This window comes from Phalaenopsis equestris, unplaced genomic scaffold (assembly GCF_001263595.1).
Source record: "Phalaenopsis equestris unplaced genomic scaffold, ASM126359v1 Scaffold000118, whole genome shotgun sequence".
In the NCBI taxonomy this organism is placed as follows: Eukaryota; Viridiplantae; Streptophyta; class Magnoliopsida; order Asparagales; family Orchidaceae; genus Phalaenopsis; species Phalaenopsis equestris.
In genome coordinates this window covers 287,686-311,772 of record NW_018164560.1, presented here as the reverse complement: position 1 = coordinate 311,772, position 24,087 = coordinate 287,686, and the positions used below count along the sequence as shown (strand labels likewise).

At 31.8% G+C, this 24,087-nt stretch overlaps 1 protein-coding gene across 2 annotated transcripts in view; it reads left to right on the top strand.

Moving 5' to 3' along the window:
• LOC110021042 (selenoprotein F) overlaps positions 1–17,782 on the top strand; it is a 36,593-nt gene extending 18,811 nt beyond the window's left edge. Inside the window, exons 3-5 of one of the 2 annotated variants that reach the window (XM_020719370.1) lie at positions 2,326–2,507; positions 17,489–17,605; positions 17,678–17,756. In XM_020719370.1, coding sequence (XP_020575029.1) covers positions 2,326–2,507; positions 17,489–17,564 — 258 coding nt within the window. In that variant the 3' untranslated portion in view covers positions 17,565–17,605; positions 17,678–17,756. Of the gene's footprint in view, positions 1–2,325; positions 2,508–17,488 lie in introns of both variants that reach the window. The other variant, XM_020719369.1, reaches the window with a different exon arrangement.
• Positions 17,783–24,087: the final 6,305 nt, after the last annotated feature.

Below are 24,087 nucleotides of genomic sequence, written 5' to 3'. Positions count from 1 at the left end.
GAGTAATTTACTTTTTAATTGGCTAAGTATTAAAGATGGAAAATAAAATAGACTTACTAAGTTAATAGGCCTAGACTTTTTGATCAAATTTAATGCATTAAAAGTGATTATCTTTGGATCTTTTTTTCTTTAAAAAAAAAAGATATATGAAAAATGAAATGCTGCTTTCAGAAATTATTAAAATTAATTGAGACCATCCTTAAAATATGATTATGAAACATTGAAATTGATTTAGTTCTAAAGAAGTTAATAACGATAAAACTTTGGTATAAGCTAAAATTCTTGTTAAGTGGATTTTTCAATTTTGAACATTATTGGCATTTTAAATGATTTGAGAGGTATTTTAGTGCTAATATGTAAGAACAAAGGACATGCGCAAGATTATGGTAATTATCCAGCAATTTCATGTGTAATTTAATAAATTTAAGGGAGAATAATGGAACTTAGGCTTAAAAAAAATATTTTGGTATCAAATAATCACTTTTGTTTATTCCAAAAAGATTCTTTATAGAAAAAATTTTTATAATTAAGGCAATTATTGTAAAGATATATAGAGCAGAGAAACAATTCCTTATATGGTTTCTTTTGATTTTTAGTAGGTAAATGAGTGAGTACCACAATAATTTATTCGATACACCACACGCATTATGGAAATATCTTGAAATTTGGCTTCACATTAAAGAAAAAAAATTCAAAAGGTAGGTTAAAGTTATTAAAGATATCTATGATACAGCATTAATTTGTATTAGAATAGTTGGGCGATCAAAATTTTACAAATTGTAGTATGATGATCTTATCAAGGATCAAAGTTAAGTTAACATTATTTTTTTATTGATTATAGAGATGCTAACAATTTATATTTAAATTTTAGTGCCTTGGTTTATACTTTAGCATAAGCTAGTTCCTATCAGTAAGATATTTGCTACATTAAGTGGAGGCTAAAACAATGAAGAAAATGTTTTGAAAATACCAATTTAGGATTATTAGAATAAAAATTCAGTGTATGAGATGCAATTTTAGTGGGTTTAATATCGATAATTTTTGACAGTGCTATTGGAGAATAAAGTGATACGTAGGTGTGATATGTATAAGTATTATGAATTTATTATAGAAGATGTGAATATAAATGAGAATATTGCTGTTAGAGTTGTGTATAGGCGATTAAAATGGAGAAATATCATGTAATAATAGAATATCATTGAAACATAAAAAGATAAATGCTATAAAAGTGCAATTAGGCTAGTTTTTTTTTTTTTGTGGCTTTTAGCGGCAAAAAACTGCTGAAAGCGAAATTGCGTTTGACATAAATAAAAATGACATGGTGCATGTCTGGCTAAATTGAGAAAAATATTTTGAATGATGATTTTATTGAAGGGACAATGATATTAATAGAAGACTAAATTGTTGATAATAAATCTAGAGGTTTAAAAATTTATAACAAAGGGTAAGAAATGCACCCATTAGACAAGAATATAAAAATTAGCTTCAAAAGATTGTGAGTGTAAGGAGGTTGGTCATAAACATTTATACAAAATTAGTATTGCACTCTATGCATCACCAGTGAAAATTCGTAAAACGTATTTCAATCCGTTGAGATAAGGCTAATGAATTGCAGTATTTTGGAGCCAAATTGGATTGCCAAACCCTAACAATAGCTTTTGAAGAAAAGCGCTCTTGCTTTCTTATCTTTGCGGACCCTAGTTTTTTAGCCCTTTTTTCTTACAGTTTCAAGCTTCTTACGGCCTGAATTAAAGATTTTTTTGTCGCTAAATATCACCATCAATCTTTTTTGACACACCATTATTATTTTTCAACCTTTTTGTTGTGTATTATGCAGAAAGTCCATCGCACTTTGTAAAAGTTGAAGCTATGGTGGTCTAAACAATGCAGTGGACAAAATATGAAATCAACAAACAATTATATGTATTTGTGGAATTATAAAATTCCTTCTTTTATAATAAATGTAAAGTTCTGGTAAAAGTAAATAAATTTTATTCATTTTTTAAATAATATTTCCAAATAAAATTTCCAAATTCAACTAAAGTAGGCCTATTTATATTGCGGCAAAGTGGCTATTAGGTGAATGTTCTTAGCTAATATATTGCTCTACAGGCTACTTTCTGAAGATTTCAGAACAAGAAATAGTTTTCTGGAATCTAAAACTTTTTGTTTATTTATCTTTGTTTGTGGAGGCCACCAATCTTAATTAACTCATTTGAAGTGACAATGCACATATTCTTCAGAATTACTAGTTTTTGTTTTTTGAGATGCATTCCATAAACATCCATACTTAACAAATTTCTGGTGGGTTGGATTTAATTTCAGGTTTCATTTTCTGGTGCTATATTAGAGGTTTGCATGAGAAAGCTGGTTTTTTACCCTGATGTTGTGGCATTCATTGAGGAAGAGAAAGATCAATTCCCGTCTGTCAAGGTTCAGTATGTGTATGCTTCACCTCCAAAACTGATAATGCTTGATGAAGATGGAAAACACGTGGAAACAATAAGGTATGTTTGGTTAGGCTGTCCCTTGTTGTATATGCATTATCTTAAATTTTATCTCTGATTGCATTCCATTGTAAGTTTCTTTAACTTTTCCCTCCTATGTGAGAATGCATGAATATTGTCTGACCATGTCAATTTTGTCCCTTATCAAGTTAGCTGTTGTTTTTATCTAGACTATGCAAATTACTGAAGGTAAACTTGGTTCCTTGGTGACAACTTGTTAGGTGTTTCAGTTTGGTTACAGCTTCCGAGCTATCATAAATCTGTGTATTTGCTATACTTTATATTGCATAAATTTCATGCAGCCATCTTTACTCTGTGGAACCTATAATCTTTGTGACTAACGAAGTAATATAATTTTGAGTGGATCTGCCTAACCTGACCGCATCAAGTTAGATTTACAACATTTTGTTGTTATTTTATGTTTTCTCAGTGCTTTTACTTCTTTTCAAGTGACAGGCCTGTATGCAGGAATGGTTTAAGCATGCAGTGTTTTATTTTTTCGGCAAATGTCTGGCTTATGTGATAAAACATCTTTTAGGAAGTAAATTATCAAAATTCAATGTATTAAACTATTGGCTTAATAATAATTTCTACTAAACTTTTCAAGAAAAAGCTTTGATTTGTATGAAAATGTGCTTAAATTTTTCCAGTATTGCTCTAACTTATGTTAATTTTATTTCATACAGAAATAGCCAAAGCACACCATGAACATATTTGTACAAAAAAAAAACTTGTGGACCACTATCAATTTCCAATGTGTAATTTTTCTTGTGTCTTTCTTTCACACCCCAACTGACCCTCATTTTAGGGACAAAGGCATGCAACCCAGTTAGATCAAATTCTCATCAACATTTGTTCTGACTTGCAAAAATCAAGACAGTGGGCAAAAAATCAATCTAACTCAATCATAAAAAATATAGATGATTCATTTCAATTCATAATTCATTCGCATTCACATATACTTGAAAACGTGGAAAATCATATCATCAAAAGTGATATATAGAGCTGCATAATTTAAAAATAAAAGCATGTACCCAAAAATCTGTATAACATTCTAAAGTATATAATGCGAAGATTTTATATGTTTCATGTGGTTACTTGGCTTGGTGCTCCTTATTCTTTTTTGCAAGTCAACAATATAGAGTGAGCTAAAAGCTCAACAAAATAATGAAAGCCAAAAAAAAAAATTATAGTAAAAAAAGAAATAGCATGCATGATCACTGTTAATTCGTATGCAGGATAATATAATATATCACAACATGCTTTAATCATATAAAACATCTAAATGAAGTCATTAAATGCTGCAAATCATGACATGTATCATCATTCGTTTCATCCATCCATATGCAATCATATGCATATTCATAAGAATTTCATATTCAATTACTGTAATCATAGAAATGTCACTTGTAATTTAATAGGTTATGACTACTTTCATGTCATTTAATGTCATTGATTCGTCACTCAGCACGAAGGCTAGTTAACTATTGATAAAGATTGACCCTCTCCCAACTTAGTAGTTATCAATAGCCATTTGATACTAATGATTCTCTACTTTCCGTCGCCATCTTATACCAATAGTTCTCTACTTTTCATCACGGTTCAATACCAACAGTGCTTGAATGATGTCTCCCTTCTAAATACCAAAGGTTGGGAATCTCATCGTTTCATATCATCAGTATTTGCAAACATTCTTACAATAGTCTACTTAACATAATATTTGCGACATTTCCGAAATCATAATTCCTATAAAAATCATTCATTTTAGGAAGATTATAAATAATATGCATAAATCATATTATAGGTTTACCTGCATGTGAAGATTTCATAAACATGCTCATCATATTAATACAATTGGGAAAAATCATAATTATCGTCAGTGTCAATTCAAGCTGACATTCATGTAATCTTTGTAGGTATTTGACAATATGTAGAAAATTCTAATGCAATTGTAGGTCAAAAAAATCATAATATAAGAGTCCTAAGAATTATCATTCTTAATTTAGTAAATCATTATTTCACCTGAGACGGAACAACCTTATAACGAGTTTTCTCAATCTTGCCTCGAGTACGTCGCATTGTGTAAACCACTTGGAATCACAAATCCCTTAGGCTTTTATGAAATTTTTTCTTATGCTTTGGTTTAAACCCTAAACATAAATCAAATTATTTTTTTATTTCAAAAGGGCTTCCCGGCATAAATATACCTTCCTGATACCTTTCTACTTACTGATTTCTCCTTGGAACCCTCAGCTATGAGCTACGACTTTTTGTCATAGCTTAGATCGCGTCTGCTATGGTAGCCGACCGGAGGGTCTTTCACGGGAGGAAGAAACGAGAAACTTCAATGTGGGGATTGCAGTATTTAACATATATACAACTGATCATAGTCATCCTATTTCATCTCAGCCACTACATGCGTTGTTTAGTGCGGGAGAGGATCAACTGAGAACAATAATAAGGGATTAAGTAAATATTAAGATTATATAAGATTTACTTAAGTTTATAATTGCAACAATTTATATCTCCCCATTCATTTATAATTAATGCATAGTGTTATGTATCAAGTTGATCGATTCAAGATGTAAAATTTTATAAAAGTGATTCGTTCGTATTTCAAGGAATGCAAACATTTGGTAATATTTTATAATTACCAAAATTTTATCCATTTTTTTAAAATTGGATGTTGCAACTCTCACCTCATAAAAATTGTCTTCGAAATTTTTGAATCTTCCCCAACAGGAAAGGTTATTTTTATTGCATTTCTTGTTTTTTTTCCATGTAGCTTCTTTTTCAGGTCTGTCAAAAATTTATATGTTCCTTAACATATGTTTCTAAGATTTTCTTAGGCTTTTAAATATAAGTTAAATTCTTATGCACTACTATATCTTTATATTAAATTTATTGTTCTGCATTTGAAACTAATTTCCTCAATATCAAAATATGGAACACATCATCGATATCTGACATCTCAGCATGTAAAACTAACATGTAAGCAACTAGATTGATCATTTCTATGATTTAAAAAGGGTTGATCTATCTGGGACTCAACTTGTTTCTATAACCAAATCTTGTTATACATTTCTTTGGTTTGAATTTTAAAAATACAAAATTATCAACCTCGAATTCCACTGCTCTATGTTGAGTGATACTATTTTTTTTGTGGATTCTGAGTGGCCTTCAATCTGTCTCTCATTAATCTAATTTTCTCTATAACTTCATCAACTAATTTATGACCTATCATTTGACGTTCTCATATCTCAACCCAACTCAATGGAGTTTTGTATTTTTGTCATGTCGTGCTTTATAAGGAGCCATTTTTTGCATTGGACTAGTAGCTATTATTATTGGAGAATTCGATCATTGGGAGTGATCTTACCAACTGCTTCCTAAACCAAGGACACTGCCTCAATAGATCTTCCAATACTCGAATTGTTCTTTCTGATTGTACGTCAGTTTGCGGATCAAATGTTGTGCTAATATATAAATGCATAATCAAACCTTTTGAAGGCCTTTCCGAAACCTGTATGTGAATTTTTTGTCTCTGTCAGAAGCAATAACTTTTGTAATATAATGCAATCTGATGATTCCTTGACATAAAATCTTGCTAACTTTTCTAATGAATCGTTAAACATAATTGACAAGAAATAAGTTGACTTTATTAGCCTGTCAATAATTACCCAAATGTTGTCATGGCCCTATCTGGATCTAGGAAATCTTAATGAAATTCATCACAATTTCTTCCCATTTTCATTAAGGTATAGGCAATAATTGCTACAATCCACGGGTCTCTGATGCATCGCCCTGATAATTTGTCAAGCTTGACATTTAGACACATATTCCATAACATTTTTCTTCAAACTTGACCACTAGAATATTAGTTTCAAATTTTTATACATTTTGTTGTTTGGATAAATTGTGTATCTTTAATGATGAACATTATTAAGATTTTTTGTCTCAAACTTTCTGATAACACCATTTTCATTTACAATCATATCCGATTTCTTTCCTAGTTAAAGTTGCTTTAAGAATTTCAAATATTCACTATTAACTTTTTGAACTGCTTTAATTTTGTCATCAGAGTTGGTTGCACTATTAACTAATATAAATATCTCATATCACTTGGTCTTTTGACTTCCAACTACAAGACATCTATCTTTTTAATCAATATCAGCTCCTGAGTAATAATCCAGTTTGCGTTACATATAAATTTATGGCTCAGGGCTTCGACAATTACATTTGCTCTACCATGACAATATTGTATATCCAAAACGTACTAGATAAATTCTATCCATCTTTTGTGGTTCAAATTCAATTTTTTTCTGTGAAAATATATTTCAGGCTCTGATGATTTGTGAAAACTTCACAGTTCACTCCATATAGATGGTGTCTCTAAATCCTAAAAGCAAAAACTACAGTTGATTCCAAATCATGCATCAGATAGTTACTTTCATGCGTCTTCAATTGTCCTGATGCAAGGCTATTACTCGGTATTGGAATACATCCCAAACCTGTAAATGTTGTGTCTTTGAAAATCTGAAATCCTCCTAATCCTGATGGAAACTATGCTCGTTTTATTCAGTACACTCAAATTTCACTTTCTTTCTTCATCAGTTTGGACAATGACATAGCTATTTGTGAAAAGCCTTTAATGAACTTTTGGAAGAGGTGTCAACTAAAATTTATCTCTATGTTGTGCTTGTGTCATCTCTCTATCTCGCCTTCTAACATGAAAGTGCCTAGCACCACTCTTCTATTCTCTAAATAAATCACACCATCCAAAATTTTCCCAATTTTCAATAACCAGTTTTCAACATCTGTTGGGTCACATGCACCTTTAAATGCAGTTGGCTTGAATGTCTGAAAGACCTTCAAATGCCAATCAACTTTTTTACTATCTTCAGATCTGAGCTCCATGATGGTAGATCTTTCAATAGTAGTAATTTTTGTCAACCATCTGCAATATCAGCTGACATTGCCCTGTAATTCAATGGCTTTGATTTCTTTGTTTGCCATGTTCTGCATATCATTTCTGTTTGAATCATTTTCAATCTACCTTTCTTGTTCTACAATTGGCATAGGAGGTTGACCCTTAATTCTTTTCAAGTCTTCTTCAAGCATATTTATCTATATTAACATAATTTATTATTCAAAGCAGTTTATCATATAATAATTATATCATGCATGCATTATACCTCAATTCATGAGTTACCCACCCCAAATCAGTCCACTTATAGCTCTGTATAAATTAATTTATACTTTGATCTCATTTTTACTTCTTTTAAATCTAAACACACTTTCATCATTATTTTCTTCCAACTTTGCTTTGATACTACTTTCTGTCACACTTTAATTGATCCCCATTTTAGGGTCAACCGTTGGGTGATAGAGGCGGATGACTCATTCAGACCAAATTTTCACCAACATTTGTCCTGACTTGTAAAATCAGGACCCAGTGGATAAAGAATCGGTCTAACTCAATCTTTGCAAGCATACATGATTCATTTCAATTCATAATTCTTTCACATTAACATATAATTGGAAGCGTAGAATATCATATCACCAAAACATATATACAGAATTGTTAGATCCAAAAATAAAAGTACATACCCAAAAGCCCGTACAACCTCCAAAACTATAAAATGTAAAAACGGTACACGTCACACATAACTAATCGTCTGATGCTTTTTACCCATTGCTCAAAGTCAACCACATAGAGTGAACTACAAGCTCAGCGAAAGAATCAAGTTGAAATCAAAATTTTATAGACGAAAAATAAAAAAACGTGCATGATCACTGGTAACTGATACGCAGGACAGTTGAACATATCTCAATATGTTTTAATCATGTAAACCATCTAAATGAAGACAAGAGATGTAGTAAATCATGGTAGTTGTATAAACTTGTGTTTCATTTATTTAGTGCAAACGTACGTCCATATCAATAAGAATTTCATAGTCAATCATTGTAATCATAAGAATGCAACTTATAATTAGATAAATTATGACCACTTTCTTGTCATTTTATATCATTGAGTCTTCACTCAGCCCAAAGGCTAATTAACAATTGATAAAGGTTGGACCTCTCCAAACATAGCAATTATCATTAGCCCCCTTTGATACCAACAATTTCTTACTTTCCATCTCCGTCTGATACCAACAGTTTTTGAATTTTGTCTCCGTCTAAAAACTAGGAGTCGAGAATTTTATCATTACCTATTATCCGTCCTTGCAAGCATTCATGTTATTACCTAACACAACACTTGCGCCATTCTTGAAATCATAATTCTTGTAAAAATCATTCATTATAAGCAAATCATAAATCATACGCATAAATCACATGATAGAAATACTTCAAGTAAAGATTTCATAAACATACTCAACATATTAATACAATTAGGAAAAATTATAATATTATCAGTGTCAGTTTAAGCTGCCATTTATGTAACATCTGCAGGTATTCGATAATATCCTTAAAATTTTAGGGATAATTACATACATAGCACCCGAAACATTGTTGTACCAATCCTAACACTCAGATGATATTTATGAACTACCGAACTGATGTATTTACGCCCTACGGAGGCTAACAACCCTACTGAGACGTTCTTCTCTATTTTAACCTAGCTACAGTAAAAAAATCACATGGCTGCAATTCGTGGCAAATGTGAAAAAGAAATTGTAGGGAAGGAAATGAATGTCTCAAATATCATGAAAGAGAGGTTTCTACTTACTGATTTATCTCTGGCACCTTCAGTTGTGAGCTACCACTCTCTGCTGGTCGCGTAGATTGCTCCTGCTATGGTAGTCAAGCGGAAGGTCTCTCGTTGGAGGAAGAATCAAGAGGGTGTAAGGGATTGCAGTATTTAACATAGATTCAATTGAATCCTAGCCATCTGATTTCAGCTTAGCTTTTGCATGCTCAGTTTAGTGCAGGAGAGGGTTAGCTGGGAATAATAATAAGGAATTAGGGAAATATTAAGATTAATGAAGTGTTAATGAAGCTAATACTTGCAACAATTTTTATCTATCTATACATTTATAATTCATGTATAGTGGTATATATCAAATTGATCTATTCGAGATGTATAATTTTATAAAATTGATTTGTTGGCATTTTGGGGAATGCAAAAAAATGGGGGTATATTTTACAATTGCCAAAATTTTACCTATTTTCTTAAAATTAGATGTTACGCTCTATATCATGACCTCGGTTCTAAATTGATGGTGATGGTGACCCATATTACGTGGGCCTAATTGACGAAATTTTTTTACTGAGCTTAACGCTGCCTCAATTAGTTATAATAGAAGGGAATCACCCGTTTCTTGGGAGGGAGGAGGTGGGAGAGGGTGAGAGAAAACGAGAGGGAGTGTGGAAGGTAGAGGGATAGAGAATGAGAAAGTAGTAGAGATTGAGAATTGCAAGGATATAGGTGAATATTTAATTAGTTATAGGAGTATTTTACCTTTTTTTAAGGAGGGAGGAGAATAAAAAGTTGAGTGAGAGTGTGGGGTCAAATGAGAGAGTAAATATGTCATGAGGAAGTGCATGATAGCTATGATGGAAATGGGGGAGTGGAGAGAGAGAGAGAGAGAGAGAGAGAGAGAAGATGGAAACATGGGCACAACTAGCAATATATCTTGTTGTGTTTTATTCTCTTATCCTGGTTCCGCTTCTTCTATATCTTATTTATGTAAACCATCCGGTGCTTAGCCATTTTAAAATTTATATAATGTTATTTGGATCTAGCGAGACAACTTAAGTGGGCGCCATATGCAACTTGAACCTATAAATTCTAGTTTAGAGAAATGAAAATAATTTATTTCTATAGGATCCTAGCGCAAATTCAGGGATTAGATACAAATGAAGGGATAATTCTACAAAATAATGTTCTGCTCATTGTATTGCTTTTTATTAGTAAATTAGATGTATGATAAATTGATGATAACCCTGTTAGTTATGCATTAAAGACAATAAATAAAATAAAAAAAAGACAATAAGTAAATAAATAAATAAACCAGACACATAGTAACGTTATTATGTTAGGACAACTTTTGGAGTTGTTTATAAGTTGTTTACATTCTCCTTATCGTTATCTTAATTGATTATCCTATATCAATATCCATCACATAGTGATGGATGATAATCAACTTTTATGAGTCCTTATAATAAAAATACGTTAGAATAGTGCATTGGAATTATGTTATCTATAAAAATTTGCAAGAGTTGAATTTGGGAAAAAGGTATATATACCATTGTTTGACCAAAAAATGTTATAAAAGAAACATATTAATTTTTTTGGTGAAAAAAATTATTAGCAATGTTATCAATTATCATTAGTCATAGGCCAAACAAAATTTTAAAAACATTATTTTATTTATGAACCAAAGTTTTGACTACTGAAATTGTCATCAATGATTATCTTACAATAATAAACATCACAAAGCAAAGTGCAAATTCACCCTAATATATTATGATTTTTGTTTGTGAATATTTCATGGATAACAAAATAGCTATTGACATGGCCTCCAATCTTTTGAATCATTTTTTGAGTTGGGTTTCTAGATTCATTGCGGTTATAAACATTGTATAACATCAACCATTTGAATTGTGCTTACTTATATGTGCCCAAAATCATTATGATTAGAAATATTATATCACATTGGCATAACACTCAAAAGTTAATTGCAAGCTTTAAACCACATTTGACATATTCTTGTATGCGCTGCTATTGGACCAGAGGTGCGTTTGACTTTCAGAGGTATTAAAAGATATGAAAGAATGTGGTTGTGCTAAGGTACAATATTTTAGGATCTAAGATTTACGAATGCAAACATAGAATGATGTGCACAAAGAAACACAAATTATAAAAAATTGCAGTTTCTTAAATTTTTGTAGGCATAGATCTTTTTTTATACTAATTCTGAAAGCACATTTAATTTGTTCTAAATGATAATAAAATTAAAGCGCTAAATTTGAAATTCTATTAGAAATCATGGAATGAATATAAAATTCCATATTAATCAAGAATGGGTTTTTTGTAAAATGGAAACCGTGAAATAATTGGTATTAAATTGAACTAAAGAAGATCTTAATCTTGCACATAAAGAAATAAAAAATTGGTTTAGATGAAAAGAATGAGGTTGGAAATCACTATTTGGAAGATAGAGACCCCATACTGCTATAAGTTGAAGCGTCCTTAAGAAGAAGTTGTCAAAAAGACTTGTAAAGTGCTTGGAAATCTAATCCAAGAACACATACAGATATCTGTTTTTTGATCACGAAGTTTCTCTTAACATGCATAGGAACTTTTTATTTATAATAGAAAATTCTTAAAAAATAGTTTCTCAATTCCTTCAAGATTTAATAAAATATTTCATGTTTCAATCCAAGAAACGTGTATTCAAACAAGAACAATAAGTTTTCAAGATTAATTTTAACAAACAGGGAGTTTGAGTATCAAAATCCTATTTTGAGCAATGCCCCATAATTATTGGTCTCTACGATGGTTAAATAATAGAGAATAGAAAGAAACCAACCAGTTAAATCACCACTATTTTGCCAAAATTGAGTGGATAAGGAAACATAACATTCTTTTTTATCATAAATTGGAAGGTGATGAAGAAGTAGGAAGTGGTCTAATCAAAAGGCACGGACACAAGCTCTTTGCTGAGGTAGTGCAAGACTATTGTGGTTAGTATTGTAAGGAAACTAAAATAGAGAAAGTAGCATCAATGCTACTATAGGGAGAGCCACTAGGTGAAGCAATTGCTGACAATAGTAAAACCAGCAGCATCATGAAGTTTTGATGAAGGAATGCATGGCAATAATGACTAATGATTATACATCTCAGATGATAGATTGAAAATAAGGTAGTAACTTTCGCAGGAGTGCCGCTGTGTTTGGGCTTAAAATCTTTGGCAAGAATAATGATAATAATCTTCCAAAATATTAAACTTGATATTTATTGAAATCAAGATTTGGAACTACTGGACTTGGGAATCCAAGAGATGAATCGGAACAACTTGTAGTGGTAAGCCAAATCTATCATGTTAATCAGAATACTAAAGAGCACATCTTGTTCTCGTAGGAACCATCATCATTTCCATGTTGCATATAGCTATCAAAATATTAATAAAATGAGAGAAAAAAATGAAATATTATCATTATATATAATTTGTGTATCCAATACAACAACAACAACAACAACAATAATAAAACCTTTATCCCACTAAGTGGGGTCGGCTACATGAATCCTTTTTCTCCATTGCGTCCTACTTAGTGTAAATAATTTTAGATTCACATCATTTTGTTGAAAATAAAGAAAATTAGCTTCAATTAATTAAGTATTTGTCGAGATTTGCTAATCAAATTTGGGCATAGTTGTTTTTCTGCAAACTAACCAATGAATCATCTTACATATGATTGTCCTCCCAAAGACAATTATTTCTCATATCCACTATTAGTAGCTGGCAAAATTTGTATATATAAGATTGCTTGTTGAGCAATAGATATAATATTTACTGGTATTTTGCTAGATGTGAATTCACATGGAAATAGAAATAGAGATCTATGACATTGGAAGTAGTTTCCTGAAATAAAGTCAAATTAATAAATTGAAGTTTGGAATAAGATCGCACAGATGAAAAGTTACATTTTATCTTTTTCTTTAAGACCATCATCATTAGGAAATTCTTTTAATTATTGACTTAATTGCACTTTCTCATTAAGATTCTATTTACTGAAAACAAATCAAGTTTAGTTTGACTTGTTGAGATGATTAGAAGCTTCATCAAAAGTTAGATCATCACATTTGCTAATTGATTTATCCCTTGTAATTGGCATGATTTGTGAAAGTCGTGATCACTAATAAATTTAATTCCACAGAGAATCTTTGATTCAAATTTCTTTTACTGCTTAGTTTCAAATAAGATTATTTTTTTCAATTTCAATTTTAAATTTAATGTCTATATTTAGATTTATGGTTAATATTATGCTTAAATTTGATTTCTAGGTTAAAATTTTGTTTTTGTTTTGTTTTTTGTTTTAGTTTTAGTTTTAATTTTAGGAATAGACTTGATTTTGTTAGAGGCTCAATTTCATATGTGATTTTAGATTTAATGTCAAAAGCATTTTTGATTCAGATGTCTCCAATGTCCATAGTCAATTATATACTCAAGTTTCAACGCTTGTTTAAGTATGATTTTAATTTTATAATCATGGTCTAATATTTGTACATATTCATGTTCAACACAATCAAACTTAGAATGATATTGCAATTTCAAATCTTCTTCTGCATCTATCATTAGAAGATCAAATTCTGAGTTGCTACTTTATTCTTCAAGTTTGTTGTACTACTCATGTTTTTATTGAGAGATGAGAGTATCCTAGTCTTCAAGTTGGCCACATAAATTCTAGGAAAATCTTTATTTTAAATTCTTTGGATTGTTGGTATTTCACTCTTTTTTGTTTTTTCTGAGATCTTTTTTTACGATCTTGCCATCCACATTCCAAATGATAATTATAATTTTTTTTTTCTTTCGATTAGTTTATAAAAATTCATGATCTCAGATACTTTATTTGAATTTCATCCTTTTAATGTCTTTGGTAAGCTTATCAAATCATGTTGGGATTTTTCGAGCTCATAGAGCTTTTTTTCAACCTGCATGTATGGTTGGTATTACGACATTGATTAAAACACAATCATATAGGCTTCTTTTTCTAGGTTATTTTGGAGGAATGCCTTTTTTACATTCAATTGTTACAAGGATCAATTGAGGTTGGCTGAAAAATATAGAACTTTTCTCATAATGTTTTGCTTTGCAAATATTGTAAATGTTTTTGTTTAATCAACTACATAGGTTTTATTATAGCTTTGCTTATGCAAGCCAACTTGGCCTAGTTGTTTAGAGATTTCTCTTTCAATTAAGAGGTCCTGAGTTCAAGGCCTTGCATATACAGTGTGCGTGTGTACAAAAAAAATGTGTACTTTTTTTCTTTGATTTATAGCTTTATATGCTTCGAATGTCCCCTTATGCATTATATTTGTTAGTGGATACCTAAGTAAATTCAATTAGTTTTTTTTTATTTTAACATATCTAGTAGCTCCCATGTTTGGTTCGTTGAGGACTCTTATTTCTTTAATAATGGCTTATTTTCTTTTTTTATTCTGAAGTTCGTTAATAGTTTTGGAATATTAATAATAGTTATTTTGGTAAGAAATGTCGTGGGAGGAGGAAATATTATAAAATGAAATGAAGTTGGTAATTGAATGTTTTGTACATATTTGGGTTTCCTTTTCGTAATGCAATAAGAAGACGTAATGCGTTTGAATTTTGGAGATAGAGATCATACCCACGTTGCTTGTTGATTGATCTTTCTTGAATTCGGATGGTTGAGCATTTTTTGGTTCAGTTTTAGACTCTTTTTTCTTTCTTCTTGGGTATAATTTGTTGCAATGGCTTATGTTCATTTGTTAGGGCTTTGTTAGAGTTATTGTCTGAGGAGTCTGCTTTTTATTTGTAGAGAATTTTTGGGCTACTTGAGACTTCTTGGGTTGGTTAAGATCAGAGATGTCAAGGTAGATTTTATTGGGTGATTTTTCTTTTTAAAATTAGTATGGCAACAATTATGCTCTTTTTGAGTCAAGGAGTATCATAGGAATTTACATGTTATGGCTCTTGGATTGAGTTTATTTTTTTTATTGTGTTGATGGACATAAACATTATTGTCGAAAGATTTTAGTGGAAGCAATGGAGTTGTTTTGCTTAGAAAAAAATTGGAGAGGGTTTCAATAAATGTTTTTTTTATGTAAAATTCTATTTGGGAGGTGATTTATTAAGGGTAGTAGTTGCGGTATTCTCTGGAACATGGGGAGAATTTTACTGACATCAGATTTAATATTCATGAGAAAAATTATACATAGAAGTAACAAATTATTTAACTCTATTAATATTACTCATACAGGATAGTTCCAGACATCTACTGTGGGTTAGGAAAAAAAGGTATTGGGGTTTTTATGCTGTTTAAGAGGTAGCGAATTCTATGACGTCTGACCATTTGAAACGTCACATTTGAACACATCAACTTTTATCTTTTTTTTTTTTTTTGAATAATGTAAGAAATGGATTGTGATATGCTAAAAGATGGCTAACTTGTGTAAATGTTTTGAAGCCAATTTTGTGCTCTTCTGTGCAAAATTTCAGATGAATGAGATTGGGGTAGGTCATTATTACTACTTACGTTCAAATAGTAGAGCCCATCTTGTTCCTTAGCATGCACAATCATCTTCCTCATTTGATTTTGAAGTGCATAATGGGTAGAATAAATATTGCAATATAATTTAAGTGAGATGCTAGTTTTTCAGCGGATAATTCGTTCATGGATATTTTAGTATGCGGAGAACAAATGACAATGGAAGGGAATGTGCAAGTTTTATAGATTTTTCTCCGACAATAGTGGCAAGGGTTTCATCAGCTACGATTACTCTTTTGTTTCATTGGTTGCGGTATTGGAAAGATTTAGTCATGCATTACTATTGTTTTGATTTATTACAATAGTAACAAAATATAGCTTCCAGATTTTATTACTCTGGCGGGCTTGGTGTATGACCTGACTCTAATTACAGATACAGCTATATTTTCACCAACATATGGTGTTTCTAACACACGTCGTCTTTCTTCCTCACTTTTAATGATGGAAAAAATTTTATTTAGGTTTGATAGATACTTCCAATTATTTGAATGCATATTTGTTCGTATTCACTATTCAATTTTGCTAACAATTTATAAATTCGTTTTCTTCGTACACAAGTTTGTAGTTTTATAGCATCTTCACTTTATCTTATTTTGATAGACTAATAATAATTAAGCTCGAGTCATAGATCTCTTATTTTGTTAAAATATTTGGTAACCAATAAATAGTTTACGTCAATTTCTTAATCTGATAAACTAAGGCGGCATTATGCACCTTAGAATATGCGAGCTTCGTCGTGTCCCAGATATCTGTAGTTGCGGCTACGAACACATAGGTTTCGCTAATTTGTAATATAATTGAATTTTATAGGTAGCTTGTCTTCATCCGCCTGGTATGGGAACAATACGATGACCCAAATTTTTCCCTTTCTTTGAGAAACAAATCAGAGAGTGATTTTAACTCCTTGTAGTGGCCGACGTATTGCCGGTCATTTCGGCAACGATAGATTTTTCGCATTGCAATTCCACACATTTCCAAGCTAGTCTCTAAAACCGCCAACATCTTAGTAACAGAACCAAGATATATTGGGGAAATTTTAGCCATCTACAGCTTCAGATAAAGCCAAATGCTCTTATTTATCGCTTTCAACTTATTCTCTTTTTTCTTGGGTAAAAAAAAAAAGTCTACACTTCCTGCTTTTGTGTTTGATTCGAGTTGATAATTATATTGCTTTGCAGCTTAATGAGTTCAATAACGCTATACGTTTTGAATCTGCATGTTCTTTGATTGGTTCACTGTTAACATTAAAAAATGATCTTAATTTATTAGAATTTCATGAAAATATAACACTAAATAGGACACAATAGAGAAAAAGGATTCATGTAGCCGGCCCCACGCCGTGGAAAACTATTTACGTACGGACTATGCACGCAGTTCTGCGTGCATATAGAGGTTATTCGGGAGGTATTAAAGAGTTATGTCGGTGTTATTGGGGTTACCACCCCCAATAATCTGACAAAACTTCCGAATAACAGCAAAAAATATGTGCGCGGAACCGCAGATTGTATTTGCAGGTTATTGGGGGTATACTTCAATAACCTCTTAAAAACCCTCAATAACTAAGTTATTGGAAAGTTATTTTGTGGAATATGCACGTAGAAGTGCATGCATGTAGTGGGATAAAGGCTTTGTTGTTGTTGTTGGTTCGCTGTTAACATTCTTACAATTCTCGAGAGCTATTAGGACATTACTAACATCAACGATTTTTTTTCTGATATGCGCACCAGAATTGATAACTGGAAGCGGGAGCACATTCTACAGTTTCTGAAAGAGAAGGTGAAGGCTAGCTCGAAGGACAACTAAAATTTCTCCCTACCCTCCGACCAATTTGCCAAAATTGCAGGTTTCATCCAATCATTGTTAAATCTTGACTCTATTTTTTTTTATTTATTTTTTTTTTTTTTGCAAAGCACAAGGTATGCAATGCTTCTGTATCGAGTCTCAAATAAGGATGAACACTTCAGAAAGTGGCATTTATTTTGATAGATTTCTTGGAGGCTTTTAAAATTTATGAAGTACATTTATCTTGTTCAATCTTTTCTATTAAATGATTGTATGCTATAAATTTTGCTCAGAAATGTGTTTGGTTCTCTTGAATTTGAAAGTGTTTTAAAACAGCTGAACATTTTTCCTTAAAATATGTTTTTATTTTAAATTATGATAGAAATTAAGAAAAAACAAATAATAAAAGTGATCACAAACGTCTTAATATTTATTTATTTATTTATTTATTTATTTATTTTTGAAACCAACTCAAACTAATTAAATATGTTTGATTCGGTTCGATTTTTTAGGATTTGGCCAAATAATCCACACCCCTAATTATATACATAGACAAGGTAACCACTCAAATTATGTGAGATTTTTTATTTATTTTCAACTATGTATTTATGGAGGCAATCTATTGCAATTTATTTAAAATTTTTGTAGATCTTCAGTTAGCATTCTGAAGTTTGACATGGTAGAACAGTCTACAACATGGACTTGGAGATGCTAGCCCTTTTCATTGAGAAATGGTGTTTAGACTTGATTCAACCATGTGTTAACATTTTTTTCTAAAGTTAAAATATGTTCTAAGAAATCATATTTTCATTCTTTATCAATTTTTTATGGAATTTTTTAGGATGTTTATTGAGTTTAAATTAATCGCTATCTAAATACTTCTCATCAGAATAAACTATTCAAAATTAGGTATTTCTAGACCAAAACTAAGTCTCATATCATTGATTCAGAGATGTCCTTCAACAAGTGCTTCAACACACTTCTGGGGAAACCTTGGGTTCACGCACACTAGATGGTGCCTTCCTCCATCTATGCGTCAAGTACTAGAGATATAATATAGAATATTGAATTACGGGTAACATATAATCATTCTCAGTTTATGAAGTTGGAATTTATAAAGAAATAACATACAACGTACTGAAGAAACAAATAGTATTTTCCAAAAAAAATAAATGTAACTGAAAACTTTGAAAAGATAGAAAAGAAAAATGCCATAAAAGAAAAGTTGGAAAAAGAAATAGCAATAAATGGGAAAAAAATATTAAAAATGTCACAAAAGAAAATATTGAAAAAGAAATGACAGCAAAAGGCAAGGATGAAAAAAAGAAATATCATCATCATAAAAGACTAATATCAAGTGATGTTTCAACAGTCTTATACCTCTCCAACTTTACGAGCAGGTGTTAGAACCGTAAAAAGTTGTGGATTAATCCAGAATAAGAACTATATGATCATTATGAGAGCTTCTCCATGAAACTGAAGCATAAAACACTCGTCATGTATATCGACTTAGAGTCCAACTCGGAGGATGATTCATGCTTTATAGGTTGGTCTATCACCTCTATGAAAGCAGGAACACCATGGAAGATCTCTCTAGAAGAAGATGATGAAAAATGTAGAACTTTTATTCCAAGCTAAGACAAGCCTGAATCATAAATGTACAAGAGGATAACTGAGTATATCAATAACGCTAACCTCACTATCCTATGATATGGTGGTTATGTTGAAAGTTAAAGTAGCACCACAATTGAGTGGTTATCAGTATCAATATCTTTTAAAGGATCATTGTCTTCAAGTCATGAAAAGATGTGGAACTTGAGAATGAAATATGTAATGAATTAGTAGAACTTCATTTTAATTGGTACTCGCCTTGTGTTACTTGACATGATTTAATTTTACATAATCTTACCCATATTTTTTCTTACACTTTACATGTTATTTTTACCTATTTATCACAAATGTATGCTTGAGAAAGGTTTTTTTAATGTTGTGCAGGATGCAGGAGTTGAATACGAACAAATTAGAACAATAAAATCTAGCAAAGAAGTGGCTCGAAGTGGTGTGACCACGCTTGGCAGTGGCTTAACCACACCTGGAAGTGGCATGGCCAAGCCATCAATTGAGGAATTGCTGTGTGACAACGCCTACCATGGTAGAGGGGTGATGTGACCAAGCCACAATTGGGCGTGACCATGTTGTCCCCTTCAGCAACATGGCTTGACTGTGCCGACGAGTGGGAAAATACTTTAGGAAGAAAATTTGATGGCCCAAGCCAAGATTCTTGATATAAAAGTAATTTTTAGAGTTTCTTGAGGGGAGTTCTACATCAAGGAGTCATTGGAGACTGCTGAAGGCATGATTACGAGAGAATTTGGGTGGAATAAATGTAAAAAGTAGAGTTTAGGTGTTAGATGTATAAATATATAGGAATTTAGTATGTATGCAAATTCCTTTAAAATACAATAAGAAATTTTAATTAAATTGCAGTTTTGTTTTGTAAAATAAAAATTCAAACAAAAAAAATCCAAAAAATTGAATAATAAGATTTTAGAAATAAGAAATCACTATATATATATATTTATTTATTCATTTATTTATTTATTCATCATTGATTCAGAGATGTCCTTCAACAAGTGCTTCGACACACTTCTGGGGAGACCTTGGGTTCACGGACACTTAGATGGTGCCTTCATCTATGCGTCAAGTACTGGAGAGACAATATTGGGTTTGGCCAAATAATCCACACCCCTAATTATATGCATAGACAAGGTAACCACTCAAATTATGTGAGATTTTTTATTATCAAGTGATGTTTCAACACAAATAGTATTTTCCAAAAAAAATAAATGTAATTGAAAACTTTGAAAAGATATAAAAGAAAAATGGCATAAAAGAAAAGTTGGAAAAAATAAATGGGAAAAAAAATATTAAAAATGTCACAAAAGAAAATATTGAAAAAGAAATGACAGCAAAAGGCAAGGATGAAAAAAAGAAATATCATCATCATAAAAGACTAATATCAAGTGATGTTTCAACAGTCTTATACCTCTCCAACTTTACGAGTAGGTGTTAGAACCATAAAAAGTTGTGGATTAATCCAGAATAAGAACTATATGATCATTATGAGAGCTTCTCCATGAAACTGAAGCATAAAACACTCGCCATGTATATCGACTTAGAGTCCAACTCGGAGGATGATTCATGTTCTGTTGGTTGGTCTATCACCTCTATGAAAGCAGGAACACCATGGAAGATCTCTCTAGAAGAAGACGATGAAAAATGTAGAACTTTTATTCCAAGCTAAGACAAGCCTGAATCATCAATGTACGAGAGGATAACTGAGTATATCAATAACGCTAACCTCACTATCCTATGATATGGTGGTTAGGTTGAAAGTTAAAGTAGCACCACAATTGAGTAGTTATCAGTGTCAATGTATTTTAAAAAATCATTGTCTTTAAGTCTTGAAAAGATGTAGAACTTGAGAATGAAATCTCTAATGAATTAGTAGAACTTCATTTTAATTGGTACTCGCCTTGTGTTATTTGACATGATTTAATTTTACATAATCTTACCCATATTTTTCCTAACACTTTACATGTTATTTTTACCTATTTATCAAAGATGTAAGCTTGAGAAAGGTTTTTTTTTATGTTGTGCAGAATGTAGGATTTGAATACGAACAAATTAGAACAAGAAAATCTAGCAAAGAAGTGGCTCGAAGCGGTGTGACCACGCTTGGCAGTAGCTTAACCACACCTGGAAGTGGCATGGCCAAGCCATCAATCGAGGAATTCCTGTGTAACAATGCCTACCATGGTAGAGGGGCAATGTGACCATGCCACAATTGGGTGTGACCATGTCGTCCCCTTCAGCAACATGGCTTGACCGCATCGACGAGTGGGAAAACACTTTAGGAAGAAAATTTGATGGTCTAAGCCAAGATTCTTGACATAAAAGTGATTTTTAGAGATTCTTGAGGGGAGTTCTACATCAGGGAATCATTGGAGACTGTTGAAGGCATGATTTCGAGAGAATTTAAGAGCTTTCCTCAAGGTCATTTTCCTCCTTTGGTGAAAGCCTTGTAGGATGAGAGTTTCATTTGTTTTGTGAGTTGTGAGATTTGTATGAGAGGAGGGATCACTACAAGGGTGTATAAGACAAGTTATTGTATGTTTTGCATGTTTATGTTTCTTGCAATGAAATCCTGTATAGTTTCTCTTGTAATGGTTTTCTCGAAGACGTGGCTAAATTCATTCTTCATGCCTCTGTGATATAAGGGTAGTAGACTTAATCGTGATTTTTTTGTAATATTTTTTTGTTATCTTTTTTGTCGTGATTTTATGACCTATGTTGTTGGTTAACCTATGAACTTAATTTAATCATAGTCTGACCAACTATGATGTTAAAAGTTTCGTGAAGCTATGACCTTCAACGATTGTATAATGGAAATGAATGGTTAAACACATAATTTAAAGAGGATAGATATATTTTAGTGAAATTCTGCAATCATTTCAAGGCATTAGAATCTGTAAGGACAGAGAGTGAATCTCTCACATCTTCAATGGATGGTGTCAAATCAGAAATTGAGACCTTGTGAGATAATCGGGTCATCAAACAAGGTCATCTCATTGCTTTCAGACCATACCGAGACATAAGGGTAGAGGGAAAATTGTTGTATTCTAAATAGGCAGTGACTTAACAACATAATGGGGCTCACTACATGAAATTAATGAGGTTTCAAAGGAATGAATGGTTTCAACGAAGTTTACCAACATAAGGGTAAAGCAATACTAATCGGGTAGAGATAATAGAATAAGGATACCATAGATTTGTCATCCTAAGCTATTGCGACCCTAGGACTACCTGGTTGTGAAGGTAGTCAACCCAAATCGACCAGAGGTTTCTTGTTATCAATCCATGGATTACATCTTCCAAGGATACCTTGATAGCCCTAAAGCCTAAGGAACAAAACTTCTAAAATCCTATATCCCTCAATGGATCCATGGATTACATCTTCCAAGGATACCTTGATAGAGGAACAAAACTTCTAAAATCCTATATCCCTCAATGGTTGGAATTTATAATAAATGGGACTTATACCTGCCACCATAAATCGTGAGAAGCCTCTAGAAAGGAAAGGGATGTCCAAATTAGCAACTTGAAAACACTCTCACAAAGATCATACACCCTGTTTGGGTCACGTAGCCTCTAACATCTTAACCACATTCTAAACAATCACCTAAGTAGAAATTAATGCTTAGCCAATCAAGTTGGAGAAGTATGAGGCCTTCTCCTTTGGACATGCAAATATGATGCAGTTTTTGTTTAAAGTAGTCTTTAAGCGTGAAGGCCTTATTAATTTTATGATTTGGTGATAGCCTTGCATGCAACCCATTTTAAAGTTGGCCTGAAGAGCATGCAGAAAAGTAATGTTGATTTTGAAAATGTTTTCAATTTTAATCTTAAATTTTGATTAATCTTAATCTTTTAATTATTAGAATTTTCTAGAAAATTTATAATTTTAGGGTCCGTAAAGAGCCTAAATTACATTTTTGGTGAGCGGCACAGACAAACCAATAGTAAAAAAAGTGAGTATTCTAACACACAACAGAAAAGTAAACAAGTTATAATAAATAATAAAAGACGGGTCGGTTCCTCTGGAATGACAACATATCCCAGAAAAGCAAAACGTAGTCAAGCTCTATATAACATACATGGTCTTAGACCTATACAACAATATAGATTGAGACTTTAGGAACTGGGCATAAGTTTCTGCTTTTGGTCCATACCATGTAGTTACATACGTCAAATGCCTTGGAACTCATGTCCGCACATTATTTCCTATATATAAACTACCTAGGGATTACAAATCACATGTAAAATTCTAAAATAATGACTCAACCTACATTCAAAGAATTAACATGGGTTATATCATGCAACATGAAATAGGCCATGTCCGGTAGGAGGGAAGCTTAATGACACCTCCAGGAAAAGTGCTAGAATAAATCATTACAGCTCCTCCTGATCGGACATGGCACATTGCATGAAGATCACTCTTAATATATTAATGTGCATATCCAAACTCAGTAAACACATAAAAGGCATAGAAAAAATGCTTGGCTAGACGCAAGCAATAACTATAGCCAAATATATAAAAACCCAAACTACACCCTAGCCTTAGTCTAATAAGCATCTAAGCAAATGTGTTCTAGCACATCATCTAAGTGTGTGCTAAAAGTGTGTGGCTAAGTTTGGTATATGAATTTGATGGGATCGCCAACACCGGACTCATTCTAAAGATCTAAAAGATCTAATGTCATCACCCATGAGATGACATTTTAAAAGATTTGACATCATATATGGTCTAGCTCACTAGTAGTGTAGTTTTAAAAGTATGGTGGATAATGCTAATTGAAAAAATGTATTTGTTACTTTAAAATAAAACCATTAAATGCAAGTTTGTGGCATGCAATGTGACATATTTGGAGATCTTAGATTCTTAGCAAAGTCGCACACACACACACACACACACACACACACA